We start from the raw sequence: 27,663 nt of genomic DNA, 5'->3' as shown, positions 1-27,663 counted from the left end.
AGGTAGAACAACTAGAAAGAAGATGTAAAACTATTGAAAGGGCAATAAGGAAACAGAAAGAAGTAAACAAGGACTTGCTGAAGGAGAAAAATGATTTGAAAGCATCTTTACAATTGGAAAGGGAAGATGCAGACACAAGAGAAAGAGAGCTGGAAAAACTACTTAAGAGGATTTGTGAAATAAAAAAAGACAATGCAGAACTTCAGTTAGTGATTGGTGATCGGGAAAAAGAAGCTGCTGCTTTGAAGAGGCAAGTGGCAGAAGCTAACAGGTTGAGAAATGAAAATGAAGATTTGCTGAGTCAAGTGGAGGAGCTGACGTGTTTGCTGGGTGAAGCCAAAGCAGCAGCAACCTCTGGGCAATGTAATTGCAAGATAACAGGCACCAAGGTTAAATTAAAAGCAGCCAAGAAAAAGAGCTCTTTGGGACATCATGGAGCTTTTCTCAAACAGTCCATCAAGGTTATGAGTAATGTATTTGAGAACTTCTGTAAGGACGGCTGGGAGGATGTGAGTGAAAGCAGGTACGGCTCTCATTAACTTAGCCCTGTAGAGGGGACACTGTGCATATGTAAAGCACTAGCAAATGGAGATTGAATTTCAACTACTGTTGATTTGGTATTCAAAAAAAATACTGTCAGATCCTTTGAAATATCTTGGGAGGTCTTGTTCTGAGTTTATTGACTGAAATTTGCATGCAAAATTAGCCACAACTGCATGAGTATTTGAATAGGTGCCAGGAAACCCAAAAGAAGGCAATGCTTGATTTCTTCCAGTGATGCTATTTTCATGCAGTCATGAGGCTTGAAATTGACAGTTTGGCAGGTTGATTTAATTTGCTGGCCCTTTGCATATTCACCACTGACAGCTAAGGATTCCCAGGCAAGCCTAGTAAGTCGGTTTAGTTATCTTGTGACATGCCAACCCGGGAGGAGAAACATTTTTTCCCCTTAATTTAGTTAGATAAATTTTGAATGACCCATTTCAGCTTGCTAGCAGATGTCTACAAGCTGTTTAACATCCTTTAAATTAAGAACCATCCACACTAATTATTTCATGTATGTTTTATCCACAGTCATTGTACTAACTTTAATTGAATCATAGTTAAAAATTGGTTCTTTAAAGGTAATTGTTACTGCTTAGAGTCTCAGTCATGAGTCACAGGGCCCTCTGAAAATTGCACAGGCAAGATTTGTAAATGTTCATGATTTTTACTTCTGCTTCTGTGTGTCTACACAAATGAGGCTGCAGTAAGCTCCTGTGTGAGCAGTTATCACACATTTCAGTACTTAATACTAAGAGACATGTAAAGAAATTTCTCGAATCTGTACTTACCCCCAAAATATAGAGAAGTGGTAAAGAACATGGAATCTTCTTTGTAGCTTTCATGATTACCTTCATGTGTCGTATGGCGCAAGTCAGCAATGGCAAATGAAAACCTTCTGCCTTTTCCTATGCAAAGTAGTGGCTCCCCAATACAGTATCTCAAAAGAGAAGAAAAGTTAAATACCATCTAATTTGTCTGTTGCTACCATTAATACCAGGCTTGTTTGTTTTTCTGTTTAATATTGGAGATCTGATTTTACTGAAATGTATTTTTACTTGTTACAATTAATGAAATTTTATTCAGCTTACCATGTTTTGCTTTTTAAGAAAAAACGTCAACAAAAAAATTGCCATTTCAAGTTGAGTTTGAAGTGTATATTAATTGTACTCATAAATTCCTTTATCCTTAGTATATTTATACCTATATATCCTAACCTGATATATAAATATCAGGTTAGGAAATTTGTGACATAAAAAAGTGAGCATTTTTGAATGAGGTATTTCAAGGTGTCATGTTCAAAAACCAAGGGAGATTTCTTACCTAGCTTGCTCTTAGTTTTAATATATGCTATTCTATACCAGTGGTATATCAGACAGTGACTCTGAATTTATAAATTGAAGTCTTTTGTTGTCTAAGGAAACTATTATTTGGAAGAATTCCGATGAGAAAATCATGCACACACTTAGAAACATATCTCTGCTATGGCACAGATTACGTTTGTTTCTGTTCTTACCAGTCAATAGAGCATGCCAGTCTGTCAGCACAGGATTTTTGGTAAGCATGGTGTTCCTGTATAAACTCTTCTGAATTTCAGGCCTTCTGTCTGGTTAAGTACCGTCCATCTCTGAATCATTGATTTTTATGATGATGAAACTTCGTGAACTCAGTTGTGTCTCTTTAAATGTCTTGGTTTAATAATTAACAAAATTGCTTAGTCAAATGTTTCCTTCACAAATGGTTTGCACAAATGGTGATAAAGAACCACTGATGGTACAGAAGGTGATATTTCAAGATTTACGTTTTAAAATACACAGAACTGATTTAGAAAAAAAATGACTATCTGGGGCAAGGCTATGAAAAACTTGAAATTAAGAATGTGTTGATAATTTAACATCAAATCATAAATTGAAGGGAAAAATGAAGAATTGGAAGTTGAACTTAGGTTTTATGTCCGGTTCCTATCTATGGCATGCAATTTGTGTGTCATGAATACTAAATTGTATAGAACTTAAAAGTGCTACAAAAGGGACATTAGAATTTTCATTGAAGTGCTGTTTATTAGCTTGTCTCCATTAAAAGTACAAATAAATTGAAACAAATTGTTATAAAGTATAGTGCATTTCTTTTACTTCCTTTCAAATCTGGAAATGCAGAGAAAACTTATCTGTATCTGTGTGAGCCATTCACAGACAAGAAGCACTATTAAGCAGTTTTTCAAGTCTGTCACTTCTGTGAATGATGTCTAGGAACTCCACTCGTATACTGAAATTCCATTTGACAGAAGGGACTTTCAGAGATGACAGAAGACAATTTCAGAGATTTCCTTTTTATTGTATTTGTAAATATCTGCTGAATAAGTCACCTTAGTATTGTTTGGATTTTATAGTACTTTCTCTTCTTTCTTGCCTGTAGTATTTTCTGTGTGCTTGCTTATTGGCTATTTGGAACTTTTAAAAGGAATTGCTGATGTTTAGCTTTGTTTTGTTTTGTTTTCCCGCATGTGCTGTTTTAGTGACTCTGAAATACCAACTCCTGAGAGTCTGGAAGCAGTGACTATGAAGATAGTGCGGGATATTGATCTGTTACCAGACCGAAATAAACAACAGGGAAAAAAGCAAATACAAGATGGCAAAAAGCCCTGCAACACTGCACATTTAGAAGGCAAAAGCCAGCACTACAAGAAGAAGGTATATATGTTTTGTTCTCTAGTGCAGCACCTTGAAATGTAATAGTTAATATTATGACTGCTGTTCCCCTTTTAATTAATTTGGCTCTTCTTAAAAGCTGGGAAGAAAATCTTCTTTCAGGTATTCAGTGGTTACGTAGAGCTTTATTATCATTTAGAATATTTTCTGAACAATGAGTCTGCAAAGTATTTGAAGGATACATTGGAGCGCAAAAGCTGTTTAAAAAATGTAAACCTACTGCAGGCTAGTCCTACTGTCTCACAGTCCAAACAAAGAATGCCATAGTCATTCCATTTAACTATTTCTCGTTTGGATAAATGGTAGAATTTATCTGAGTGACATAGTCCATAACAAAGAACATCCCTGTTTGCTCACTAGTAAAATGATGTGTTGATTAGTCAAGCATTACTACTTTTCAGTTCACTTGGTGTGCAGAAAGTGTGTCCATTTTGGATTGTTTTGGCTCTAGATCTGTCCACGCGATTCTGTCAAGAGAAAAAATATACTTTTAGCTTTTACATAGCTCATTTATATTCATTTTGGAGATTTGAACCACTTGTCTTATTCCTAACATCCATGTACTCTTTTCTCCCAAAATGGGGACGGACAGCTGGCTGTTTCTCAGATCTTCAGATACCCTTTGCAGCCCATAACAGATGACTCAGTTTTGGACTTCTGAGCTATGTCTACACTGCTTTTCCTCTCCTGTGTTTGCCCAAAGAAATCACTTTACATCATGGAGTTTAAAACACAAGCAGACAGTTATTTATTACGTTAAGAAACAGCATTAAAGCACTAAGTAACTTGCTGCTGCTTGAAAACTGCCTTGAAATTCTGTTATGTACAGTGAAATAACGAAGCGTTTGGAAACAGATTTTCTTCTCTTGCTCTCTAAAATTTTAAAATAAATGTAAAATTTCTGGTATTGTTATATATTTTGGTTTAATGTTTCTATCAGGAGATCCATTGTTCTGTCACAAAAGCTAGAAAAAGGGAAATTTCTCTGCAACTGTTTTGGTATGGAATACACAGTATGAGCAGATGCACATGATATTTGTGAAACTCTTGACAGTGTGTGCTGCTCCCATTATCTCCTGCCATTCCTTACTGAGGATATATAAGATGAGGTGTTCAGCTGACTCCGGACTTTCTAAACTGACTGCCTTTCCCTTTTGCCTGCAATGCATTTGTTCTGTTCCAATTGGAAACAATAAACAGAAATACTCTCATACATTTACTTTGCAAGCTAGGGAATTTTGAACATTCATAGGAAGTAGGAATGCTGAGTAGGAGTATATGCTTTACTGGAAGTTCACCTGAAAACGTGTCTTATTGTAAAAGTATACAAGATGGCACTGCAAAACAGTTCAGAAATTTTGGTGTTCTTTGCAGCATAGCAGGTTTTACCAGTATTCCAAACAACAAAAATAATAACAAAAAACTCTTGAGGGGGACACTCCAGTTGCACAATGGTATTTTCACACAAAGAGAGGCTAAAAAAGCCTCAGATACAAAATTTGGTAAATCACAGAATGAGAGAATTGTAGAAGTTGGAAGGTACCTCTGGAAATCAAGTCCAACTTCCCAGCTAACATAGGTTCCGTACAGTAGGTTGCACAGGAGAGTGTCTAGACAGCTCTTAATATCTCCACAATCTCTCTGGGCAGCCAGTTTCAGTGCTCTGTCATCCTCACAGTAAAGATCTTCCCCATGCTTCTATGGAACACTGCCCATTGTCTCTAGTTCTTTCACTGCATGCCCCTGAAAAGTGTCTAGCTTCTTCAACTTCTCTCCTACATTTAGTTAGTGATAATCAGTGATGAGGTCTCCTCTCTCTCTCAGAAGGGAGTTTCCTCCCTTCTCCAGACTGAACCGTCCCAGGTCTCTAAGCCTTTCCTCAAATAGGAAATGCTTCAGACCTTTTATCATCTTTGTGGCCCTTTGCTTCTCTCTAGAAGATCGCTGTTGTTCTAGATCTGAGAAGCCCAGAACTGGACACCATATTCCAGATGTGACCTCACCAGGACAGAGTAGAGGGGGAGAATCACCTCCCTTGACCTGCTGTGACACTCTTTGAAAAGCACCCCAGGATAACTTTGGCTTTCTTAGCTTATGGTACTGTGCTGTCTCATGGCCAGCCTTTATCCGCCAGGACAGCAAAGTTTTCCATAGAGATTGTTTCCAGTAAGTCATAGAATCATAGACTCATAGAATCATACAATGACCTGGGTTGAAAAGGACCTCAAAGATCATTAGGTTCAACCCCCCTGCCATGGGCAGGATCACCAGCCACTAAATCAGAGCCACATCCAGCCTGGCCTTGAATGCCTCCAGGGGTGGGGCATCCACAACCTCCTTGGGCAACCTGTTCCAGTGTGTCACCACCCTCACTGTAAAAGGCTTTTTAACCTAAATCTGCCCTCTTAGAGCTTGAATTTGAAGATTGTATGTTATAGTTATGAATGTTTCCAGAAATACATTGTGTAATATCACACAGAAATTAAGTGGATTAATTGAAAAAATGGATAAACTTTGCAGAATTCAAGAACAAATTTTTTTAAAAAATATACTGAGATTTAAGAGCTAGGGAACTTGTACATTGATTTTAGAGTAAGCCATCATGTTTTTTCATTGTCAAGCTTATACATTCTTGAAATAGCTGATTTTTAAAATGGAGAACATTTAAAATACATGCAAATAATTTTTGTTAAACTGTATAAACAAAGGATTGGATTTGTCAGTATATATGTATTCATGTCTCTTCCAGTGAAGACTTTGATCTTCTTCCTTAGAAATAACAACAACACTACTACTTTCTTTTCATGCATTTCAATATCTTGAAAGAAAAAGGTACTGCAGGCTTTCAGTTACCACATGCTATCTTTTTCTATACAAATAAATTCATCATTAACCTAAAAAAAAGTACTGTAGACATTAACAGGCACTCAATTTTTCTCCATGAGGATTCTTCAGGAAGAATTATGATCTACCTCTAACAGTTTGTTATTTTTGCTACATCTAATGGAAACACAGAAATCTGTACTCTTTGTGGACTGGTATTGGAAAACTAATACTAATTGTAATTATAATTCAAGAATTTTTTGTGTTTTTGATAATAATTTTTTGCTGTTTTAATTCAAACCTTAAAACTTTGGAATTGTGTTATTTGTCGTAAGGAAGTACTGCTAAGATCCATGCTTCTGTTTTTTATTTAGAGCCAGTCACAGAAAAAAGACCTAGAAAAGTTACAGTCCAAGAAGAGGAAGATCCACTGTGTCATAACAGCTTATCCATCATTTCTAAGGAAAGGTAGGAATACTATATATTTTTGGAAAGTTCATAAATAATATTGACGAAGATTCCTGCCAAGTATTTTGAAACTTCTTCCATTATGTTCCAGAAGCTCAATTTATATGCAGGAGTTACTTGTTTAAATTAGCAGGAATATATTACTAAATCATTATTTTAAAAGGAAATGATCTTACAGAAAGTGTCTGTTAAGCAACATCTTTTATCACAATTAAGGTATTTTCTATTTTCTCTAGCTCCTACCTATTGAATCTATTGATTAAAGTAAAGCTTTTCACTGCGTTTTGCTCTAGCTTGCCCTTTGTCCAGCACAACCATGGAAAATATTGAACTGTATTTTGGCTAAAACTTAAAAAAACAAAAAACAAAAAACAAACAAAAAAACCTGTCTACAAAATAGTAAAGTCTTTATTTCTGGTATTATCATTCAGAGACTAGAGCCATTTAACTTTCAAGTCCTTGTGGAATTTGCAGAGTTGGCACTTTAGGAAAAGAGCATCAAGCATTTATTGGGTATCTGAATTAATTTCTCAGTTCACCTACTGAGAAATATTGAATATAGTATCCTACAAAAAAAATTTGCAGCTAGAATAGAGTTTTGAAGGGCTAGAGAAAAGCCAAAAATCATCCTATCTATCATGGTTTAGTATCTGTGTCGGTTTAGTAACATGCCGTTTTCTGTTTAGTGAGCAGAACGAAAAGCAGAAACATCATTTTCCAGAAACAAGGCTATTCTGTTACTCTACTTCAGGAAACAATTAAGTCGTTGCAGCAGCAGATAGGTGTTTTACAGAATGAAAAAAAGACAGCAGTATCTTCTGTGAAGGAATTTAAAGAAACAAATGAAAAACTAACAACTCAGCTACGCTTGGCTGATCAGAGACTACAAAGTAGTAAATTGACCATACAGGTAAAGTCCATTTCGTTGGGGTGTCTTAAGATGTTCAGTTTAATTCTGTTATTTTGTGGAATTTTGGTAACATCACTTGTTTCTTAATATATTATGATCAAGATTATGAAGTATTACAAAATAGCATGTTTTATATGAGATTCTGAGATTATGTACAAATGGTACTGGGACCTCATATACTTTACGTCCTTTTTGCTTTACTTATACTTTATTAACCCAATTCGTTAGCCCTTCTGGAGAAGAAGTGTTTTTCCCTTTGATACTCTACCTATTCTCTAAAGGTGAAGAGGATTTCCATTTCCATCTTCTGATCTGGGAACTTTCATGAGAATTTGATACTATGAACCACTATCCTATTCTCTAAAGAGATGTCATTTATGGAGAAAGCACTTGTCTTCATATTCCCTAAGAGTAGAATCGTTAATGCAACTAGAGTTTTCTTCCAGAGGAAACTCAAACCAATTCCATGTCTGTTTAAACCTAGCTCTCTCTGTCAAGGTGGAATGCTACAGAATATGACTTATGAAGACGGAGACTGACAAACTATTTGTTTAACAGTCTCAAAAATTACAGTTTCCTTCTTTACTTCAGTCTTCATTTCTTGTTAATCTTTTCCCATACTATCATTCCTTTTCCCCATTCTCATTTTTATATATGTATTTTGTGTTAATCTATATGCAGCACCTCAGCTGGAATTCTTTTCTTCTTGTACTGTAGTGATTGGCCTGCCCTTTATAGAGCTGAATCAACAAACACTTTTGCAGTAATTGTCTCCTGTTGGTCACACACACATCCTGCTTCCAGAATTATTGTGCTACAACAGATGGACTTGCTGGAAGGAGGCAGACATTAAAAAAGAAATCAAATCCCCTCCCCCTCAAACTTCTCTCCATTTCTCTCTTTGCACAGAAGGCAGAAACAGTATCAGGAGCAGCACTTTTCACTTTCTTAGTGCTGGGGAACTGCTAATTTCTAGAGAAGGAGAAATCTCATTTATGTTACTCATTTTGCATAACTGTATACATGTAATGATTTCTTCAGAAATAGTTTTGAAGGTCACTGGGACCAATGGAGATCTGCCTGTCTGGCAAACAGTACAATAATGTGAAGTTTCATGGGCAGTATAAACTTCACAGAGTTATATATGTAATTGAGGTAGAGTATTCTACTTGCTCAGGCATCTTCTTCATTTGCCTTCCTGGAAGACTACCCCTTGGGTGTCTGTGGGAGAGCAATGTGGGAAATAAAATTTAAAAAAAAAAAAAAAGGAAAGGAAAGGAAGGGAAAGGCAATTATAAAAAACCTGTTAAAAAAAAAAAAATTCAGAATTTGCACCAAGATAAGTATAGCTGTAATGTAAAAGACTGACTCAAAGTGAAATAGTATAATTTTGGAAACCAGTTTTATTTAACTTTGTTCTTTTGGAAAGTTTCAAAAGAAAGAAAAGATCAGTCAACGGTCTATTTAAAGGGTGGTGCATTCTAAGCAAAAATAAATAGATGGTGTTGCAGGTACTCAAGAAAAAATCTTTATTATGCATGCACTTTTTTTTTCCTTCTCAGCAACCAATTCAAATTCCCTTTCTTATAACTAATTACTCTTCAGGTGCCATACTAGTGCTACCAAGTGGGAAATTTAAAGCAGAGGCTTAGGCTACTTGCCAAGTGAAAATTATGGAGGTAAAGAACCTACACAGTCACTGCAGGGTACATGCATGTTTTAGAGAGAGAACCATGATTCAGACAAATGTAGTGACTGTAAAGCAGATATTTGTGAGGGTTTTTTAGTGTCATAAGAAATACTACATGGAAGTTTTAAGTTGTGGCAGTGGAAATGATATTTTTAAAAACACGTTTTCCTAGAGCAATGTTTTTGTTATTTCTTATCAGTGCTCCTTTTGACTTCAGATTCTGGAATTGTCTTGCACAGACAGAAGGAATAAAAAGGGAACAAACTGAGAAGTAAAAGATTTAGGCAATCTCTTGGTTCAGGGGGATGTTTACACACTTAGAATCAAACAAACAATCATCCACATATAAAGTTCTATAATTAATCTTGATCTTGAGTAATTTTTTATCAGTGGTGATCTGGCAATGCTTGGCTAAGGTAACTGTAACATTTTAGCAACTGATATCATGGACTTGAACAAGATGTCATGTGACCTGTATTTAACTAAGAAAATAAATCCATTAGGAGGCAAGGGCAGATGTTCATGCACTCAGTTCTTCGTTGTAATCCCCTGGGAATCTAATGCTAGAAGACCAGCTCTGGATTTGAGATTTAAACGTTCCAGATGTTCATTCTGAGACATTTTACAGTTGATACAAAGTAGGAGCTGTCTGGCATCTGTTGATTTTCTGAATATATGTGCATATATCGTTCTGTGTATTTTTTCTTGAAGATCTGCACGTAGATACGTGTTTACATCTGTTTTTCTGTTCCTTAGACTTAGGAATACTAAATTTCAAGGTTGGTTTTTTTTTGTTTTTTTTTTTTGGTTTAGCCTTACAGTCTGCAGTAATGTAAACTTCTTGCTTTGTTTTATTTCTGCAAAAGCAATTCTATGCATATTTCTGCAAAATGACTTTCAAGTGTCTGCACATGTAAGAATCAAAGCTTGCATTCTCCGAGGATTCACATCAACACTGAGTTAAGACCGTCTGTTCAGAAGTACAGTAGTTACATTTTGCAATCAGTATATAGAAATCACAGCTGGAGCCGATACTTAATGTAGAAGCAAAGGGATTTAGCATTTCCTTAGTTTCTTAGTAGAGCATCAGAAAAGAATTGTTGGAAAAATCCAGGATTTTTTCGTTTCAATTACAGTTGTTCCCCCCTTTATTCACTTCTATCATGAAGTGACTGATTTTTTTTAATTTTTTTTTAAGTGTATTTAATGGTTTAGTATTAAATGGGGAGGTTGGTGGCCCTGCATGTGGCAGGGGGGCTGAAGATTCATGATCCTTGAGGTCCCTTCCAACCGTGGCTATTCTATGATTCTGTGATTCTGTGATTCTGTATTTATTACTTATAGCAGAGTAGTGCTAATTAATTTTATACAGTAATTACCACTTTTGTCACAAAAGGTCAGACTAAATGTATTGAATAAAAAAGGAAGATCATACATGGGTTGTCATTACTGCTTATGTTACTGATGTTCCACCCTCTTGCAGGTCTTTGCTGAAAAGTACCATAGGATCTTTTGCATCAGTTCTGGCTTTCTTAGATGACACAGAAAATACACATTCCTTAATGGAATACCATAAGACATTTGCAAAGTGCCTGTATAAGACTGCTTCATTAGGAAACCTGGATCTTGAAGGACAGGAATGAGTCAACTAGTCACCTGCTGACAGGTCCTTTGGAGAAGACAAAGTCAAGATTTAAGTAAAGTTTTTCAGATGCATTCTAGTGGATATGCAACTTCATTGATTTTGTATTTTAGAAACATCTGTACATGTTAGCTGCAGCTCAGCCAAGAGATTTTTTGTGAAAGCATTATAAAAATCTCTCCAAAATTTATTTTGGCCATCGAATTTTCTGCCTTCTTCGAATTTTGAGGGGACATATCTTTCTCCCAAGTTCTTACCTAGCCTTTTTAATGCAATTTTTTGCTTTTAAGACACGTTGATCTGGTGGATTATCTCAAGCACAGATAGATATAATCATGAAAAGGAGAAAAGGACTAGAAAAAGCATTTTTATTTTTAAAGTATTTTTGTGTCTCTGTGTATTCTCTTGAGTATTGTTTACTGCACAGTTTGTCATAGAACAGCTCAGAATTCAGCACTGTAGCTTCAATCTTCTTTTGGTATTCAAATATGAGTAAATACCAATTAAGCATTATTCAATTATACTGAAACAAAAAGAAATTGGTGATGAATTTAGATATATGATAAATTACTGACTTAACTACTGTTTACATAAAGATCTCACTTCCAATTTAGTTTTCATAAATAGATTTTCACTCTTTACATTTGTTACTTGTTTCTCTAGCAACTTTTGCATGTCTGTATTTTCCTTAAATTTTAGGAATTTCTATATTTTAGGAATATGTTTGAAAGTACAAGCTAATTTAAATATATATATATTAGTAAGTCTAAACTGCTTTTGGAACTTCCTCGCTCTTAAATTCAGAGGAAAGTTTATGTATTCATTGTCATTTATTTCTGAGTTTAGTGATTTCTTTTCTTCCAGTGGCTTAAAAAGTTACTTTGCATGTGCATTGGGTAATAGTATTTGTACATCCAGAATATCCAAATGATACAAATTTATAAAATTTTTAGAAAATTTTATAATTTTGAACTTTTTAAGTAAATGGTAACTTTTTCAGATAAGCTGTGTAGGAGTTTACAGTGACAGCAGTAGTATATGTCGCAAATCCGGCTTGCTATTACACTGAAAATTCGTTAAAAATAAAACTACATAAAACTACTGGTAGTCCTGCCCTTATGACTTCATATTGTAAAAGTCTAAAAATAAACAAATAAAAAATTCAGGGTTTTTTTCTGTCTTGTTCAGTCTGTTTCCGTACTTACAGGGCGTGTATACTTCTACAGTATTGTAGAAATAAGAATGAAAAAATTAAATATACTTACATAATAGCTTTGTTAAACCTCAGTGTAAAATCACATCACAGCCATCCAATTTTGGCCCTGACTGCAATGAAGTGGTCAAAGAACCCTATGAAGCTGATTTTAGAAAGAACTGATTCCCAAAAATGTCGGGAGAAAAGTGATTTCTCCCTCCTTTGCTTCTGTAGAATCAGACAGATTATCCCTTCCTGACTGCTGTGATAAAGCAGGATATATTGCCTATACTTTCTGTTGTCTGTAAATATATAAATGCTATGTTTTGTTTTTTTTTTCTATTCTATGGCCATAATGCTCTTATCATTTTTGCTTGAATGTGTAGGAGAAATTTCACTAATGGAAAGCAATTCAAAACTCAAAACAAATCCCAATCTATATATTCTTAAGAGAAAGCCACTCTTTCTGGTCTCACTAGATGTTCCAGATTTAAACAACACTGCCTATAGGTAGATGAAAAATATCTGTTATGTATGTCAGACTTTAATTTGAAGAATTTAGATTCAAGGTCTGGACCTAACACATCGTTTTTGAAGGCTTAGAATTGAGTACGCAGAAAAGACACATACATAATAAATTAAGAATGACATTAAGATTTGTTAGAGTTTTTCTGAGCCTAATAAATTGAAAATCAGGCTAGAATGTCAGATCTATAATCCTCTGTGATTCTGTGAGGTTAGAATTTATTTCTTCCAATTCCTAGTCCAAATTTCTGCTGGGAATGAAAAATGGCGAACTTGATGATCCTTGTGGATCCCTTCCAACTCATGGTGTTCTGTGATTCTATGATTCTGTGATTGGCTAGTTAAATATATTTGTTCAGATTTTCAGTTGTTAAGTGGAGAATTCTCTGTATTACTTTTCTTCTGATAAACTACTGATTGCCATTGGTATGAAACAGTTCTCAAAGTTCTTCTCTATCAGGGAAGTTGACTTAGAAATGAAATGAAAAATTTTCAAAAGCTAAACGTGAGTGTGGCTGCAGTTTTAAAATATGTGTACACCAAGAAATATTTTTGTTATTTGTTGCATTGAAAATGTGGAGTATTTTCAGGTTAGTTCCTTTAAAGAACTACCTCTGAAATATATTTATCATGAAACTGTGCTTTCATTACAAAACAAAATTAAGCAAAATACCTTTTACATTTCTATTGATCTCTGAAGAAAAATTACAATAAACCTTTTGAATTATTGATGAATAACAGTCGAAGTACATTGCACGTAGGAAATGTGTCTCATTCATAAATTAAAGAGAACAGTTGGCATGAACTGGAACTATGAAAGTTATATTGCTGTCAAAATGAAATAACTTAGAGATAGGCAAATTCTAGAAGAACATACTGCAAAAAGAAATTGTGGAAACTACAAGAAGTTCTTGGGATTTACTTAAAATCAATATGTATTTACCGTAGCATATAGAAACTCTAAAAATCACGTTTCCATAATAAAAGAACAAATCTGTATCACAAGGATTAGCATGTTCTTGCCATGTTACAAAGATAGATAGTATACATATCTGCTACCCCATCTAATCTATTTATATCTGATAGTATAATATGGTAGCATATACTTTTCTGAATATTACAATAACCACTAGAAGAGATATTGTAATTTTTACTTTATTGATTTAAAGTGATACATATCTTAATTTTCTTCACCTTCATGTGATTTGATCAGCCTTTCCTTGTGAAGTCTATGTAATTATTAGACAAAAAAATGGAACTGCATTTGCATTTTTTTTATCCACAAATTTTCCTGAGTAGCACACCTAGTAAAGTTCAGCTAATAGAATTTCATGAGATTTGTTTTTGTCCTCCCTTTGTTACTAAGTTCTTCTTTTAAGTAATACTAAAATGTTAAGACCCCCAGTGCTTATTCCTACAGTTTGCTGCATTTTGTACGTTTTAGGACAACTCTTGTTCTTGACAACTTCTCGTAACATTAACATCAGGATTTCCACCCTTTTACTGTTGAGCTTTATAGATAGCATGTATCTAATAGAGCACTTAGTATCAAAATTATTTTGAATGTTTCACAGTTTTTAAGATGTTCATCTTCTTGTGTTCCTAAAAGTATTCTTTTTTTTACTTCAACTCTAGTGAAGTCAATTGCCTATGTTTTCAACTTTAGAAAAAAAGAGAACAAATTTCTAACAAATCTTTTTTTTTTTTTTTTTTTTTTTTTTGTAATAAGATATAAAGTTTTCTTCTTTATTTGCAATGAGAAGTCAATGGAAAACCGCAACTATTCTGGGGTTCCTTATTGAAAGTGTACTAGGTATTCATTATAAAAATATCTTCTCTGAATTCAGTGTGATCTGCTCAGGCAATTAAAGCTGACAGCTGAGCTGGATTCAGTTCTCAAACTTGCTCTGTTATATGAAGTTCTGTGGATTGCATATGGTTTTTGTCCGATAATATTTATATATTATGAATTCTCATAAAAACAAAATACAAACAAACAAACAAAAAACCCAACACTGATATGGAAATGATTTGTAGAGAGATTACATTTAAGCCCTGGTACTCTTGCAGATTGTTATGGGAAAAAACAATTTGGGTTACAAGTTAGATTTGTTCATTGGATTCCCCCATAAATTATTAATTATTATTAGCAGCCAATATTAACGAGGAATTTTACTTACTAATCACTTTAATGATTTGTTATTTCCCAAGAATTCTATGAAATTTCAAGATCTCCAAAGTTGGAATACATACTGTGGTAAAAATATATTTTTTTCAGCTCTAGTCTTGAATCAACATCTCTCCATGGTGAAATCATGGAATCATAGACATTCCAGTTGGAAGGGACCCTTAAAGGTCATCCAACTCTGCAGTGAACAGGGACACCTACAGCCGGATCAGCTTACATCCCTGTCCAGTCTGATATTGAATGTCTCTAGGGACGGCTGATCCACCACATTTCTCGTCAACTTTCTTCCAGTGACTCACCACCCTTATTGTAAAAACTTCTTCCATATGTCCAGTTTAAATCTCCTTTCTTTTAGTGTGAAACCATTTCCACTTGTCCTATCACAACAGACCCTGCTAAAGTGTCTGTCCCCTTTGTTCTTATAGACCACCTTTAGATACTGAAAGGCTGCTCCCAGGTCTCCTCAGAGCCTTCTCTTTTCCAGGCTGAACAGCCCCAGCTCTCCCAGCCTGTCCTCACAGGGGAGGTGTTTCATTCCTTGAATCATTTTTGTTGCCCTCCTCTGGATGCACTCTAACAGCTCCACATCTCTCCTGTGCTGAGGACTTCACATCTGTATGCAGTACTCTGGTGGAGGTCTCACCAGTGCAGAGTGGAGGGGCAGGATCACCTCCCTTGACCCTCACTTCTTTTGGTGCTGCCCAGAATATGGTTGGCTTTCTGGGCTACAAGGGCACATTGCTGGCTCACGTCCAGCTTGGTATCCACCAGTACTCCCAGGTTCTTTTTGGCAGGGCTGTGTTCAATCCTTTTGTTCTCTACTTGGTATTGATGCTGGAGATTGCCATGACCCAGGTGTGAGACCTTGCATTTGAACTTGCTGATCCTTGTGAGGTTCTTGTGGGCTCACTACTCAGCCTCACTAGGTCTCTATGAATGGCATCCTGTCCTTCAAGTGTGTTGACTTCATCTCACAGCTTGGGGTCATCCTTAAACTTGCTGAGAGTGCATTCAGTTCCACTGTTGATGTCATTGATGAAGATATTGAAGAACATTGGTCCAATACAGACCCCTGAGAGAAACCAGTTGTCACTGATTTCCATCTGAACTTTGAGCCATTGACCACCACACTCAGGATATGATCTCACTATCAATTCCTTGTTCCTCAGTGTTCCATTGCATTTTGAAATTAGAGAATAAGAATTACTTTAAAGGATAAGCTGCATTTTTTAAAAATATTGCATGTTTAGTATTCTGATACACTAGACCGTTCTATGGGTGCTACTAAAAGGCAAGAAATAGATGCCTTGGTTTTTATCAGCCATATATGCAACCATGGAAGTCTGAATCTGTAGTTATATATAATTGTCTGTTTCATGAGAGATTTCTACCTAATAATTGATCCTTTCTCTCATTTCTGGTCTAGGTAAACATTTTCCTGATTGTATTCTTATGAAAAATTTTCAGAAGTCATAAGAATTTGGGAGAATACTTCTGCAGATCTTTATATTGTGAATGTTAAATGACCATGTTAATGATTATTCTCTGTTCTAATACCATCCTCTTTTCTATTCCTTTTTTCCTGACATAGTCAAATAAATTTCTGTTGCTGGGCAGATAGGGAGCATAAGGTTGGTAAAATAGGGTGCTCAGTATGGTTAGCAAGGGTAAATCTATGTAATCATGAAGATACACTTTTATTCCTGATGTGAAAAGATGGATTTCCTAATGAGTTGAGGGAGAATGACCATTGGATTATGAAAATGGCTGTAGGAACTGAAAGTAAATAAATGGATATGCTTGTAAGATTTTTATATTGTGTGTCCCTCTGCCAAAGCAATTAATTTTCTTTAGTGATCTTAACCATGTTTCATATAGGATATGGATTGAAGTTAAATACTATCACGTGGTACACAGCGTAGACTTAATGTAGAAAGGAGCACAGACTTAATGTTTATATCTTTATATGTCTTTATATCTTTTAATGTTTATATCAGTTCATATCTTAAGGTTAAATTGGCATGTATAGGTAGTACTTAATCATTTTCTCTGGTTTGGAATCTCACATACCATGAAATTAATTTTTCAGTTGCTCCCTCACATGAATGATAACATTATTTTTTTTCCTTGAGATAATGGTTTACACCTTATGCATCCATTCCTTTTGGATATACTATTATATTTATGACAATCTGTTTGCTCTCTGTTTTAGAGGTAAAATCTTTCAATAATTTTTTGTAATATGTGACAACGTGAAAAATCCAAACAAGTGCAGGAGGATATCTTGAGTCATTGATAGCAGTTGTAAAATTTCAATCATCCACCAGACACTGCCTGAGAAGTATATATCATTATGACCTCACAGATTTTTTAATAAGGAAATCATTACATCGTAATGAAAACCAATACATTGCTCAAGCTGAGCAAGTGGAATGGCTTTCTCCTTGGAACCAGGGACTCTAAAGAAAAATGAGAGTAGAAAATAAGTTGAGCATGAAATCCCAATGCCACTGTGAAAAACAACAACGTGTTTTCTGGTATATACACCTTGAATTCATAGATTCCATATGAAAGGAGCAAAGAGAATACATTTCCTTTGGCTTTGAAATGATTTGCTCATAGAGTACTCTGTCTGACTCTAGTATCATAGAATCACAGAACTGTACAGTGGTTTGGATTGGAAAGGGCCTTTAAAATTGTTTAGATCCCATCTCCCTCTATAGGCAGGGACACCCACCTCTAGACCAGGTTGCTCAAATTCCCATCCAGCCTGGCCTTGAATGCTTCCAGGGAGGGAGCATCCACAGCCTCTATGGGCAACCTGTTCAAATGTCTCAAGCAAATGCCTTCCTAGTATCTGATCTAAATCTATTTTCTTCCAGCATAAAGCCATTTTCCCTCATCATCTCACTACGTGCCCTTATAAAAAATCCCTCACCAGCTTTTCTGTAGCCCCATTCAGGTACTGGAAGGCCGCTGTAAGGTCCTCCCGAAGCCTTCTTTTCTTCAGGCTTTAGAGCCACAACTCTGTCAGCCTGTCCTCATATGGGAGGTGCTCCAGCCCTCTGATCAACTTCGTGGCCCTCCTCTGGACCTGGTCCAGCAGCTCAATGTCCTTCTTGTGCTGGGGGCCCGAGAACTGGACTCAGTACTCTGGGTGGAGTCTCACAAGGTCAGAGTAGATGGGCAGGATCACCTCCCTCAACCTGCTGGTCATACTTCTCTTAATACAACCAAAGATATGGTTGGCCTTCTGGGCTGCAAGTGTACATTGTCAGCTCAGTTGAGTCTTTCATGAACATCACCCCCAAGTCCTTCTCCTCAGGGCAGCTTTTAAGCCATTCTCTGCCCAACCTGTTGGTTGGGCTTGCAACAATAACCATAATCTAAGTTGTGGAACTGACAGAAGACCATCTAAAGAAGACTTTTCAAAAGGATTGGAAAACATATAATCCCAGAGAGCAATTAAAGATTATCAAAGAGCAGATTAAATGGTAATTCAAGTTACAATATCTAAGAAAAAAATTGTCTGTAGATTCTTTAATCAACCAAGGGAATCCTGAGAAAAGATTCAAGACACAAGACTGAAAAAAGATAGAATCATATTGAATCTAAGGTTTATGGTCTTTACATAACAGAAAATGGCCATTGGAAAACATGTACAACAAAAATTGTCATAGAACTCACCATTTTATGAGATTGGCCTCAAATCTCTATGCCACTACATATCTTCCACTGTTTCCCCCTCATTCAAAAATTTGTTGCTTCTACATGAAATTTGAGGAAATGTAATGAATTCAGGAAGTTTTGAAATGTAAGCATATTGTGAAGATTATTGTAATTAAGAAATAATATAAAGTACACAATATATATCTGGTGTCAGAGAACTGCAGTGATATTGGACAATCAATCTATAGAAGAACTGGAGTGAAAACAACTGCTTGAGTTTAGCAGTAGGAAGCCTCACAGGAAAGAAAAAAAGTCTGTTCTGTAACAAGCATGAGAATGATTGAGACACACAGAGAGAGGATATGTTTAATGATGTGAGCTGAGTTCCTGAAAAGTGTAGAAATTAATGTATGTTTTTAACTTAACAATTAATAGTTAGTTATTTGAAGAACTTATGGGAGAAGTACGTGTACTTCATAGAGCACAACAGAAATTTTGTGATGAAACACAGGATGCGTTTAATTGCAGGGATGTAAACATGGATAATAAATTTAAGAAAAAACAAACCAATGTTTTATAAGGGTCTAATTGAAACCATGAAGAAGTATCTCCTTGTTTCAGTTGGGACAGAGTTGATTCTCTTCAGTGTTTGGTGTGATGCAATGTTTTGGCTTTAGGCGAAAAACAATGATAATAACACACCACTGTTTTTGTTTTTGATGAGTAGTGCTGGAGCAGTACAGCCAAGCACATTTCAGCTTCTTGTACTACCCTGCCTGTTGGGCAGCTGGGGGAGCACAAGGAACTGAAAGGGGACAGAACATGGATTGCTGACCTAAATTGGCCAAAGGGATATTCCATACTATGTGGTGTCATGCTGAACTATAAACTGGGAGAGTTGGCCACAGGGGGCATCTGCTGCTTGGGGACTGGCTAGATATCAGTCAGTGAGTGGTGAGTATTTGCATTGTGCATCACTTGTTTTGTGTGTGTATATATATATATTCAAACACATATAATTATCAGTATTATCATTTCTCTCTTCCTGTTGTACATGTGTTTGCATGTGGTCACATTATACTGATCATGGATTTAGTTTGGTATTTGTACTCAGTAGTGCCATCATTCTTGCACTTTAGGATCCTTACTTTAGAAATTCTTAAGAAGTACACTCATGTACCTGGTATAGTCAAACTGGAATGATTTTATTGCTTTATGTTTCTGCTTTATGCAGAATGATCTTCTGCATATGTTTCCAGTTTATTTATGGTTAAAAAACTATTCAGAAATACAACTGAGAGATCTATCCTGAGGCAGAGTAGTTGTGGGTGGCAAGACAGGTGGGAGGATATTGGTGGCTATGTATCATGATTATCGCCTTTAAAATGTCTGGAACTTATCCCTGGACAAGCACAGAATCCTAAAAAGCTGGCAGAATGTTTTAAAAAGATATGCCCTAATACTGGCAATTCCCAAGAGCTTGCTGCACTGTACTGAGTCTGGCCTGCATCTGTCAAGCACTATTCAAGACTGTTCTGCACCCTCAAAAGGAAAAAAGTGCTTCTGGATGTAACCCAGCCTCTGAGAGAAGGTGAGGAGGTCTACTCCATACCAAAGCCATCACAAGAATTAGAGGAAGAGTCAGAGGTTGTAAATGAGCCAGTAACCACCTGATGCCTGCCCTTTGCCGAGCTATGAGATATATGGAAAGGCTTCAACCATCGTCCAGGCAAGAACACTGTCATCTGGCTGCTTTGATTCTGGGATAATAGAGCCAGTAACCTAAATTAGTGGGCATGGAAGTCAGGCAGTTTGGGATCCCTCTCTAGGGAAAGGAGCATTCACAAAGCAATCCCAAAAAAATAAACAAAGCTCTCCCCCTCTGGATGAGACTCCTGTCAGCTGTGAAGGAAGGTTATTCCTACAGGGAGGATATTACATGTAGCCAGGTAACTGGACCATCAAGGAGAGAGGTATCCAGTTTCTGAGGAAATTTGCTCTGCTGGAGGTGATGTATAACACTGATCTGAACGGTGATCAGTTATTCCAAAATCCAGACAGCATCAACTGCAGAGAATCCATTGGGCAGGCATTTGTACAGAGTTCATCATCGTAATATGCCAACTGACTGGCAATAATGACCTGGAAAGATGGAGAGGAACAAATGCTGGATGAATTGTCTGGCCAACTTCAACAGTATGAAGAAAGTGTCTCATCCTCCCTACACATATGTGTTTCAGCTGTGAATAAAGTGGTTCAGTGGCATCAAGAGAAAAAGGTTTCTTTCTCCCCACTTGTATAAACCAGTATGTCCATTATTAGAAGTAAGCATTCCTGTGCTTGAGAAAGAGGATATAGTGGGTACATACAATAGGAAATTACTATAAAATCGGAAAAAGAGTTGTTAGCAAAAGAAATAAAAAGGTAAGTAAAAACTGTGTTTCTGATGCAGTGCATTCATCATTTAAGCTTATATGGGTTCTGGTACAGCCTTGTAGATTGACAGAATACTATCTGAGAGAAAAAGTAAAGCTCTTTCAAAGAATCAGCTAATGTGTGAGGTCAGAGGGAAAATCTGGAGGTGGTTTGCTTCAATCTTTGCTCAGTTGAGGACATCCAGAGCAGAGCGCCTATGACCATAGCTAGCTGGCTTTTGAAGATCTCCAAGAAGGAGACTCTGTAGTCACTCTGGGCAACTACTGCCAGAATTCTGTTGCCCTCAGAGGAAAATAAGTGTTTCCTGATATTCAAAAGAATCTCCAGACTCAGCATATATTTGTTGTCCTTTATCCTGTTATCAAGCACTAATAGGAATTGCCTGGTTCTGTCTTCTTTCAACCCTCAGATATTTGGGTACATCCATGATGTTGCCCCAAGCCTACTCTTCTCTATGCTAGACAATCCCAGTACTACCAGTTCTTCCTTGCAAGAGATATGCTTTTGTCTCTTAATTCTATTTGTCCTCTTTCATTGGACTTCTCTGGCATGTCCATGTCTCTCATAGTATTTAATTTAGGTAGCACTTAGTAAGAAAAAAACTGAAGATAGAAAATTAAATAACCATTTTTTAAATATTTCTTCTGTTCATATGTTGTATTGAAAAATGAAACAGCTTTTTAGTGAGGCAGTAGTGAAACTACTTTTCATTCTAATTTGGAACATAAATTAACAGTTTTGAATGACCATCTTTGCTTTAGGCTTGGCTTCCAAAAGATCAAATACTTATTTTTCAAACTGTATTTTGTGGGAAGTAGATGCTTTGGCAGAAAAAAAGAAAATGAAACTAAGTTTACTATGAGAAACATGCAAGGGCAAGGCATAATAATAAAGTAATTTGTTAAAAATATACAGGTGCTGCACTTACTTAAAGCTGTAAATTTTGCAAGCTTCTTATTGGCAAATGAGATTAAGATAATCATGAGGAAAGCTAAGTAGTAGGAAACATACACTTGTTTAATTTCTTCAAGATAGTTTGTATTGAGGCTTGAAACAACAGGAAATATATAATTATTTACTTTACTTTGAGTACATTCCCTGAAGAAGAGGTAAAAATTGTCTTTTTTTTTTTTTTTTAATGAAGATAATTTTTGTGAGAAATCTATAACTTGACTATAGGGTATATTTCTTGTACTACAGTATAGTACACTCTACTATATACACTTCAAAATTTTGTGTCCTATTGTAAATCCCTAAAAAGGATATGACTATTGGGCAGTCCTAGCTGTTCTTACTCTTCTCTCAAGAAGAAAAAAAAATTTTTTTGAAATTTCAAAGTCTCATTTCCATTATTCAGCAGCTTCTTTGTGATATTTGTACTTACTTTTCATAAAAATGAGTTTAAAACTTCTTTATATATACAAATATGTATTTTCTTATTTACATATACTCGCTGACTTGTCTTTACACTGGCAGCTTTTGTAGTAGACATCTCGTGGAGAGTGTTCAGTTTATATATGTCAGATCCTCAAGGGCCATGGCTTTTGCCAGATGAAGCACTTTTGATTTTGAGACTGATGAAATACAGTGCTATTATTGATCTGTGCATGACACAGCCTGTCTCTCTGCTGGCAGAGTGTAGCAACATTTATCCAGGAATTTGTGAAATGTCACTCGGATCATGTTCATAAGGTAAACTGTGCAAAAACAGGGATCCAAGCTGAGAATCTATGAGGAATTGGACGTGACTCTCTTACTCCTTCATCCTATCTTCTAGGTCAGGCAAAGTGATATTTATCAAAACAATGTCTGTGTTTTATATCAAATGTTGAAAAACTGTGATTATCACTATAAACATCCTGTACAATGTAGTCATACTGTTGTGTTTAGGTAAGTTAGTAAAAGTGATCTAAATATTGCAAATCAATAATTTCTGCTCTGTTTGGGGGGGAAAAAAAAAAAAAAAAAAGGAAACATTTCCTGTAAGCTTCCTACTAGAAAACTCTAATACTCTGATTATATTCTCTAATTCTCTGAATTATTTTACATTTATAGCATCAATTTGCAGTTAGGGATATAATATGTTTGACATTAAGATGACAGAAAGCAAGAATTATCACAAAGAATATGACCATTTCTGACAAAATACTGATGTTTGCAGGTTTTGTTCCCTTATAAATAATGATTGAACAAGGCTGACCATTTTTGTTAGTAGAAAAAGCATCTGTCATAGAAAATAACAAAAATTGCTGTAAATAATAAAAAAGCAGGCTTCCGTGTGCCTGTGTGTAAAGGCTCAAATGTGACCAACTTTTTTGAGACATTTTTTTAAATACACTGTTTCAGCTGCATGTTCCCTGTAGACTGCAAACTGGACATTGTACCTTCTCATTGATGACATTAAAAAAAAAAAAAAAAGGCACATAAAAACATTAAAAACATTTTCTGTTTTCTGTTTATAGATTAGTTATAGCAACATTAATTTGAAATTTGTCCAAAAAGGAAAAAAATAACTGTTATATTTGCCATGAATTTTCAATTTTAAACATTAGAATGTTTCGACAATTTTCTAGAACTTTCAGTTTTTAAAAAACAGTTGTTATTTTGTATGGATAATGAATGTAGCTTTCTCAAAAGACTGACAAATTTGTGAGTTGCAAATTCATGAGTGGTGGAAGATGCCAAAATTGCAGAGTTTTTTGTTTTACTTTGTTTTTGTTTTGGTTGCTTTAGATTTGTATGTGGATTTGAGTTAATGTTTATGTTACAGAAGTCCACAGGCTGCCAAACACAAATAAATTCCTTTTCTAAGGAATATGTAGGTGGTATTTCATGGCACGAAGGCTACCTGCTTGTAAAATCCACTTATCAATCATCATAGAAGGATTTCTGTCTTGTCAGGCATTACTTTTTTCACACAAAATTTCACAGAGGACACTTATTTTGCTTCTTACAGTGTTCTCCATGAGACGCTGATTCTTGCTTTGGGTACGAAACATAAAATATATGTTTTGGAGGAAATCAGCAAGAATTCTGAGAAGTGTTACAGATGTCACCTGTGAGAAGAAATTAAAGGAAAGTATTTAATGAAATTTACAAATGACACCTTCCAATGTGAAAAGATTATTTTACTTTGAAAGGCTGATGGTCTGTTTGTGCTTCTATTTCTTTTAAGATAAGGCATAAGGAAATAGATCTGAATTTTCAAAAAGGATTTAGATGTAAGGTAAATGCTCTCAATTTGAGGGACCTGAAGAATTGCATAAGGTTGCTATGGAATCTTAGTAGATAGGCCAGAAACTTTAGGAATAGTCTGTTTGCACTACCATGCGCAACTGCTGTATTTGACATATTTGCCACATCACTCTTCTTGTTGTAGTACTTTTTTGTCCTCTTGTCCAAGTACGTAAGACGGACAAAATATTTTTTAGGTATTGAAGATTTTGAACAGTGTCAGGGGGTTGGAACCAGATCTTTAAGATCCATTTTGGCGCAAGCCATTCTATGATTCTATGAATTCCAGGTCCTCAAGTTCCTTTGAGCTCCTCCAGACTTAAGAATGTTATTCTTCTTCACTCATTGTCAGGTCTTCTGCAAAGCACCAGTTTTGTGTGTTTGACTTTCTAGTTATTGCGCACTGAGTTTTCTTTGTTTAGTTTAATGCTCTGTGGAAAAAGCTCATGGTCAGCTCCTCCTCCATTTCACTTCGGAGACATATTCATAGCCAAGAGTGCAAACCAGAAGAGCACAGGTTCTCTTTTAACTATACCAAGGAAAATGCAGGATGCGTTTGGTATTTTTTCATCTTTCTGGGCATAATGGACTAGGAGCAAGGAACTAAGACATCTTCAACAGCAGTAGAAAATGAAAGTGTTACAACTAAGATGACTTTTGAAACAAACAAACAAAAAAAAAAGATATCTGGATTATATGCCTGATTGCTTTTCTACAGTATTGTTTCCTTGTGATTGTTTTGTTCCCTAGTTGTTGCAGACAATGAATACTGGCTCACAATAAGTATTCTTTGGGATCTCTATTGAAGTTAGATACTAATAACCAACTATTAGCCTGAAGGGAAGAATTTTTGAGTTTTTGAAGCCACATTTGTATGCTTGAACTGCCTGCACCTCCTACACCCCCTGTTAGAGAAGACAAAAGAATGTTAGTTCTTCTTGCTAATGTTCTGCACCATCTAATTTGTTCTGCTTAAGTGTCAGTGACAGCTGACAGTAATGACATTGGCAATAATGAGATAATCATGGACTGTTGAGATTGTGAGTATTGTGTTCAGGTTTGTTTTGTATTGCTCTGGATATCTTTGATACCTAATATGACAAGAACTTCTTCAGTTTCTCAGTAATGGGGACTCTATAGTCATACAGTATCACAAGCCGTAAAATGTCTCATGAGATCCATAGGCACTGGCTTGACTGGTCTGCCTGTATGTAGTTTTCAGCTCACTCAGAGATTCAGAGGTCCTGTGACGCTCTGTGTGCATCACAGTGTGATGTTGAGGAGACTTCTGTGCTCTTATTTCAGTGAAGCAAACAAAGCAAAATGAGGTAAATACAAAGAAATAGCAGCTGTAGATCTTCTTCAAGCTGGGACTTTGAATCAAAGGCACAGTTGCAATGTTGTCTTTAAATTGTTCATTTATTTGAAAAGAAATAATTGCCCAAATGAGTCATAACATTTATCATAATCACGATAAAGGGAAAGTGTGTTTCATTTTACCTATTATCCTGAAAACATGGCTTCTTCTTATGGCAGTCTCTTCAGTTATTTAATACGTGATGTAAGGAACACTTTACCTTAAACTGTTCATTTATGCCTGTAGTTTTAGCAGGCGTTCCAATGATAACATAAATTACAAATTAAAGATAAGACTGTTGGGGTTCATTTAGAAGAAACCAGGGATAAATTACCATTTTAATTTAAATGCAATACATTTAGAAGTAATTTTTAAGGCAATTCACGATTTTGAATAATACCCCTTGCCTTCACATCTCCCCCACAATGTGTAGCATCAGCTTCCTCATAGTCCTTAGAAATGCCTAGCAATATGCTTTTCTTTTCTTGAGTAGAAAACCAACATGCTATACATTAATGTCTATACAGTATTGCCTTTATATTACTAGAAAAGTTTCAGATTTTTTTTTTGCATCTCTTCATTGTGTATCTGTATTTTTAATCAGTGAGAAAACTGAATTTTTCCAGTAAATAAATTTGTTAATTGAATCTACATGTAAAATGCTTTGCTTTTACATAATTGACTGTCTGAAAAAAAATAATCAAAAAAGCTTCCAAAGACATTTACTAATCCTTTATTGATCGCTAATGTGGTTATAAATGGCATGTTTAAATAGTCGCATAAATTTAAATCCGCAGCTATCTTTATAGTTGTTGTTGTTGTTTTTTTTCCTCGAATACTGTAACCTACCTTGGAGAATAGCTCATTTATACACTTATTTTAGGAAATTTTTATCTCAAAATATCCATATCACATCAAATGCTTTCTGTAAGTTGGCAGAAAATAGTCTTTAACTGTTTAAAACCTTTAATGCATAGTGATAAGGGCAGAGTATGGGAGATGGAGCAGTTTTCCCTACAAGCACAGGGTTCCCACCCTCTTATATTTCAGATGCAGAAGTATTTCAGTAGAAAATGGTTCACTTTCTAAAACAGATGGAAATGGGGAGAGGTTAAATTAATATTTCACCATTCTTTCAACTGTTTTGTTTCTTTCTTATTTATATTTTCTTTTAAAATAATTCTATCTTTTAAAGATACAAAGCTGTATGCTTTTGTAAATAAGCACATAAATAAAAAGAAAGTTTAAAAACAGTCTTTAAAATAGTATTTTCATTTTGGTTTCTCTCTATTTTATGTGAGCTATACGGAAAACAGATGGAAGCATTATTAATTTTTTCCCCCAATGAGTTTTAGTGCAGCATATTTGTATGTGTTATCTGAAACATATGAATACTTAGTATTGCTGCTGTTAAATTCGTAATGAGTTGTAGGGATTGTGAAATTCCCTGACTGGCTCTCATGCAAGTAGTTCATTTGCAGTGCTTGTATTAAGATTAAGCAGGGGGAATATGGCAAGCACTATCCCTGACCCTAGATGAAAAATTCAAATTTCTAGCTTTATGAGTTTGCCCCAACTGTCATGTTTGGTGAAAATCAGATAAATACTCTGTAACCCTCCAAAATATCTTGCAGTAAAACCTGGTCCTAAGTATAAAAGTTTGCATGGATTCCATGTCTTATTTTCTAGTCACTACAAAGGTGTGGAAATTTTGCAGCAGCATTTATGCATCAAATGGAAATCTTGGGTTGTAAATACCAGTACCTAATTGTTGGAATATCCACGTCAACTTGTATTTGCTTAACTAGTAATGATGGGCACCTGAAACACCTGTTTTTCTCCTTCAGCCACAGCTTCACTACTTACTCTACCGTTGAAATGCTTTTAAATAGGACAAAGTGTGGTGAAGTATTTGATGTTATATTTAGATTTGGAACACAGCTGACCAAAAATTTAATATGCGATGTTGTATCTACATAGAAGTAGTTCTAGTAAGGTAAACTTAGATTATAGAATATGGTTTAGAAAATACTTCAATTACAAATATTTTTCTTTATAAGGAACAGCTATATATTTTTTAAGTTATGTAATTCATTATGTGGAACAGTTAAAGACTTTAGGCAAGGTCCTGTGCAATTGTAACATATTCTACCAGTGTGCAACGTCACATTTCAACATTAAAAATTATATAGTTAGGATCATAAAATTGATCAAAATGAAAAAATGTCCGTAAGTAGTATTGCATACATAGCTAGAAGTTATTATATTTGGAAGG

General features: G+C 35.4%; 1 protein-coding gene and 1 long non-coding RNA gene across 7 annotated transcripts in view; one reads left to right on the top strand and one right to left on the bottom strand.

Moving 5' to 3' along the window:
• Positions 1 to 27,663, top strand: part of CNTLN (centlein) — a 185,966-nt gene that overhangs the window by 118,666 nt on the left and 39,637 nt on the right. For all 6 annotated transcript variants that reach the window (XM_090130664.1, XM_090130661.1, XM_090130662.1 and 3 more), the window contains 4 exons: positions 3 to 523; positions 3,059 to 3,233; positions 6,449 to 6,542; positions 7,229 to 7,452. In XM_090130664.1, coding sequence (XP_089986790.1) covers positions 3 to 523; positions 3,059 to 3,233; positions 6,449 to 6,542; positions 7,229 to 7,452 — 1,014 coding nt within the window. The remainder of the gene's footprint in view (positions 1 to 2; positions 524 to 3,058; positions 3,234 to 6,448; positions 6,543 to 7,228; positions 7,453 to 27,663) is intronic.
• LOC149913016 (uncharacterized) lies at positions 541 to 5,153 on the bottom strand. Its single transcript, XR_016461448.1, has 3 exons — positions 4,795 to 5,153; positions 3,609 to 3,718; positions 541 to 1,483 (listed from the first exon to the last, which is right to left on the bottom strand). It is a non-coding gene; the product is annotated as an uncharacterized LOC149913016 (long non-coding RNA).

Source organism: Phasianus colchicus, chromosome Z (genome assembly GCF_987193195.1).
Source record: "Phasianus colchicus chromosome Z, bPhaCol1.hap1.1, whole genome shotgun sequence".
In the NCBI taxonomy this organism is placed as follows: domain Eukaryota; kingdom Metazoa; phylum Chordata; class Aves; order Galliformes; family Phasianidae; genus Phasianus; species Phasianus colchicus.
Note: the sequence above shows the minus strand (reverse complement) of the source record. Positions and strands in the feature narration are given on the sequence as shown.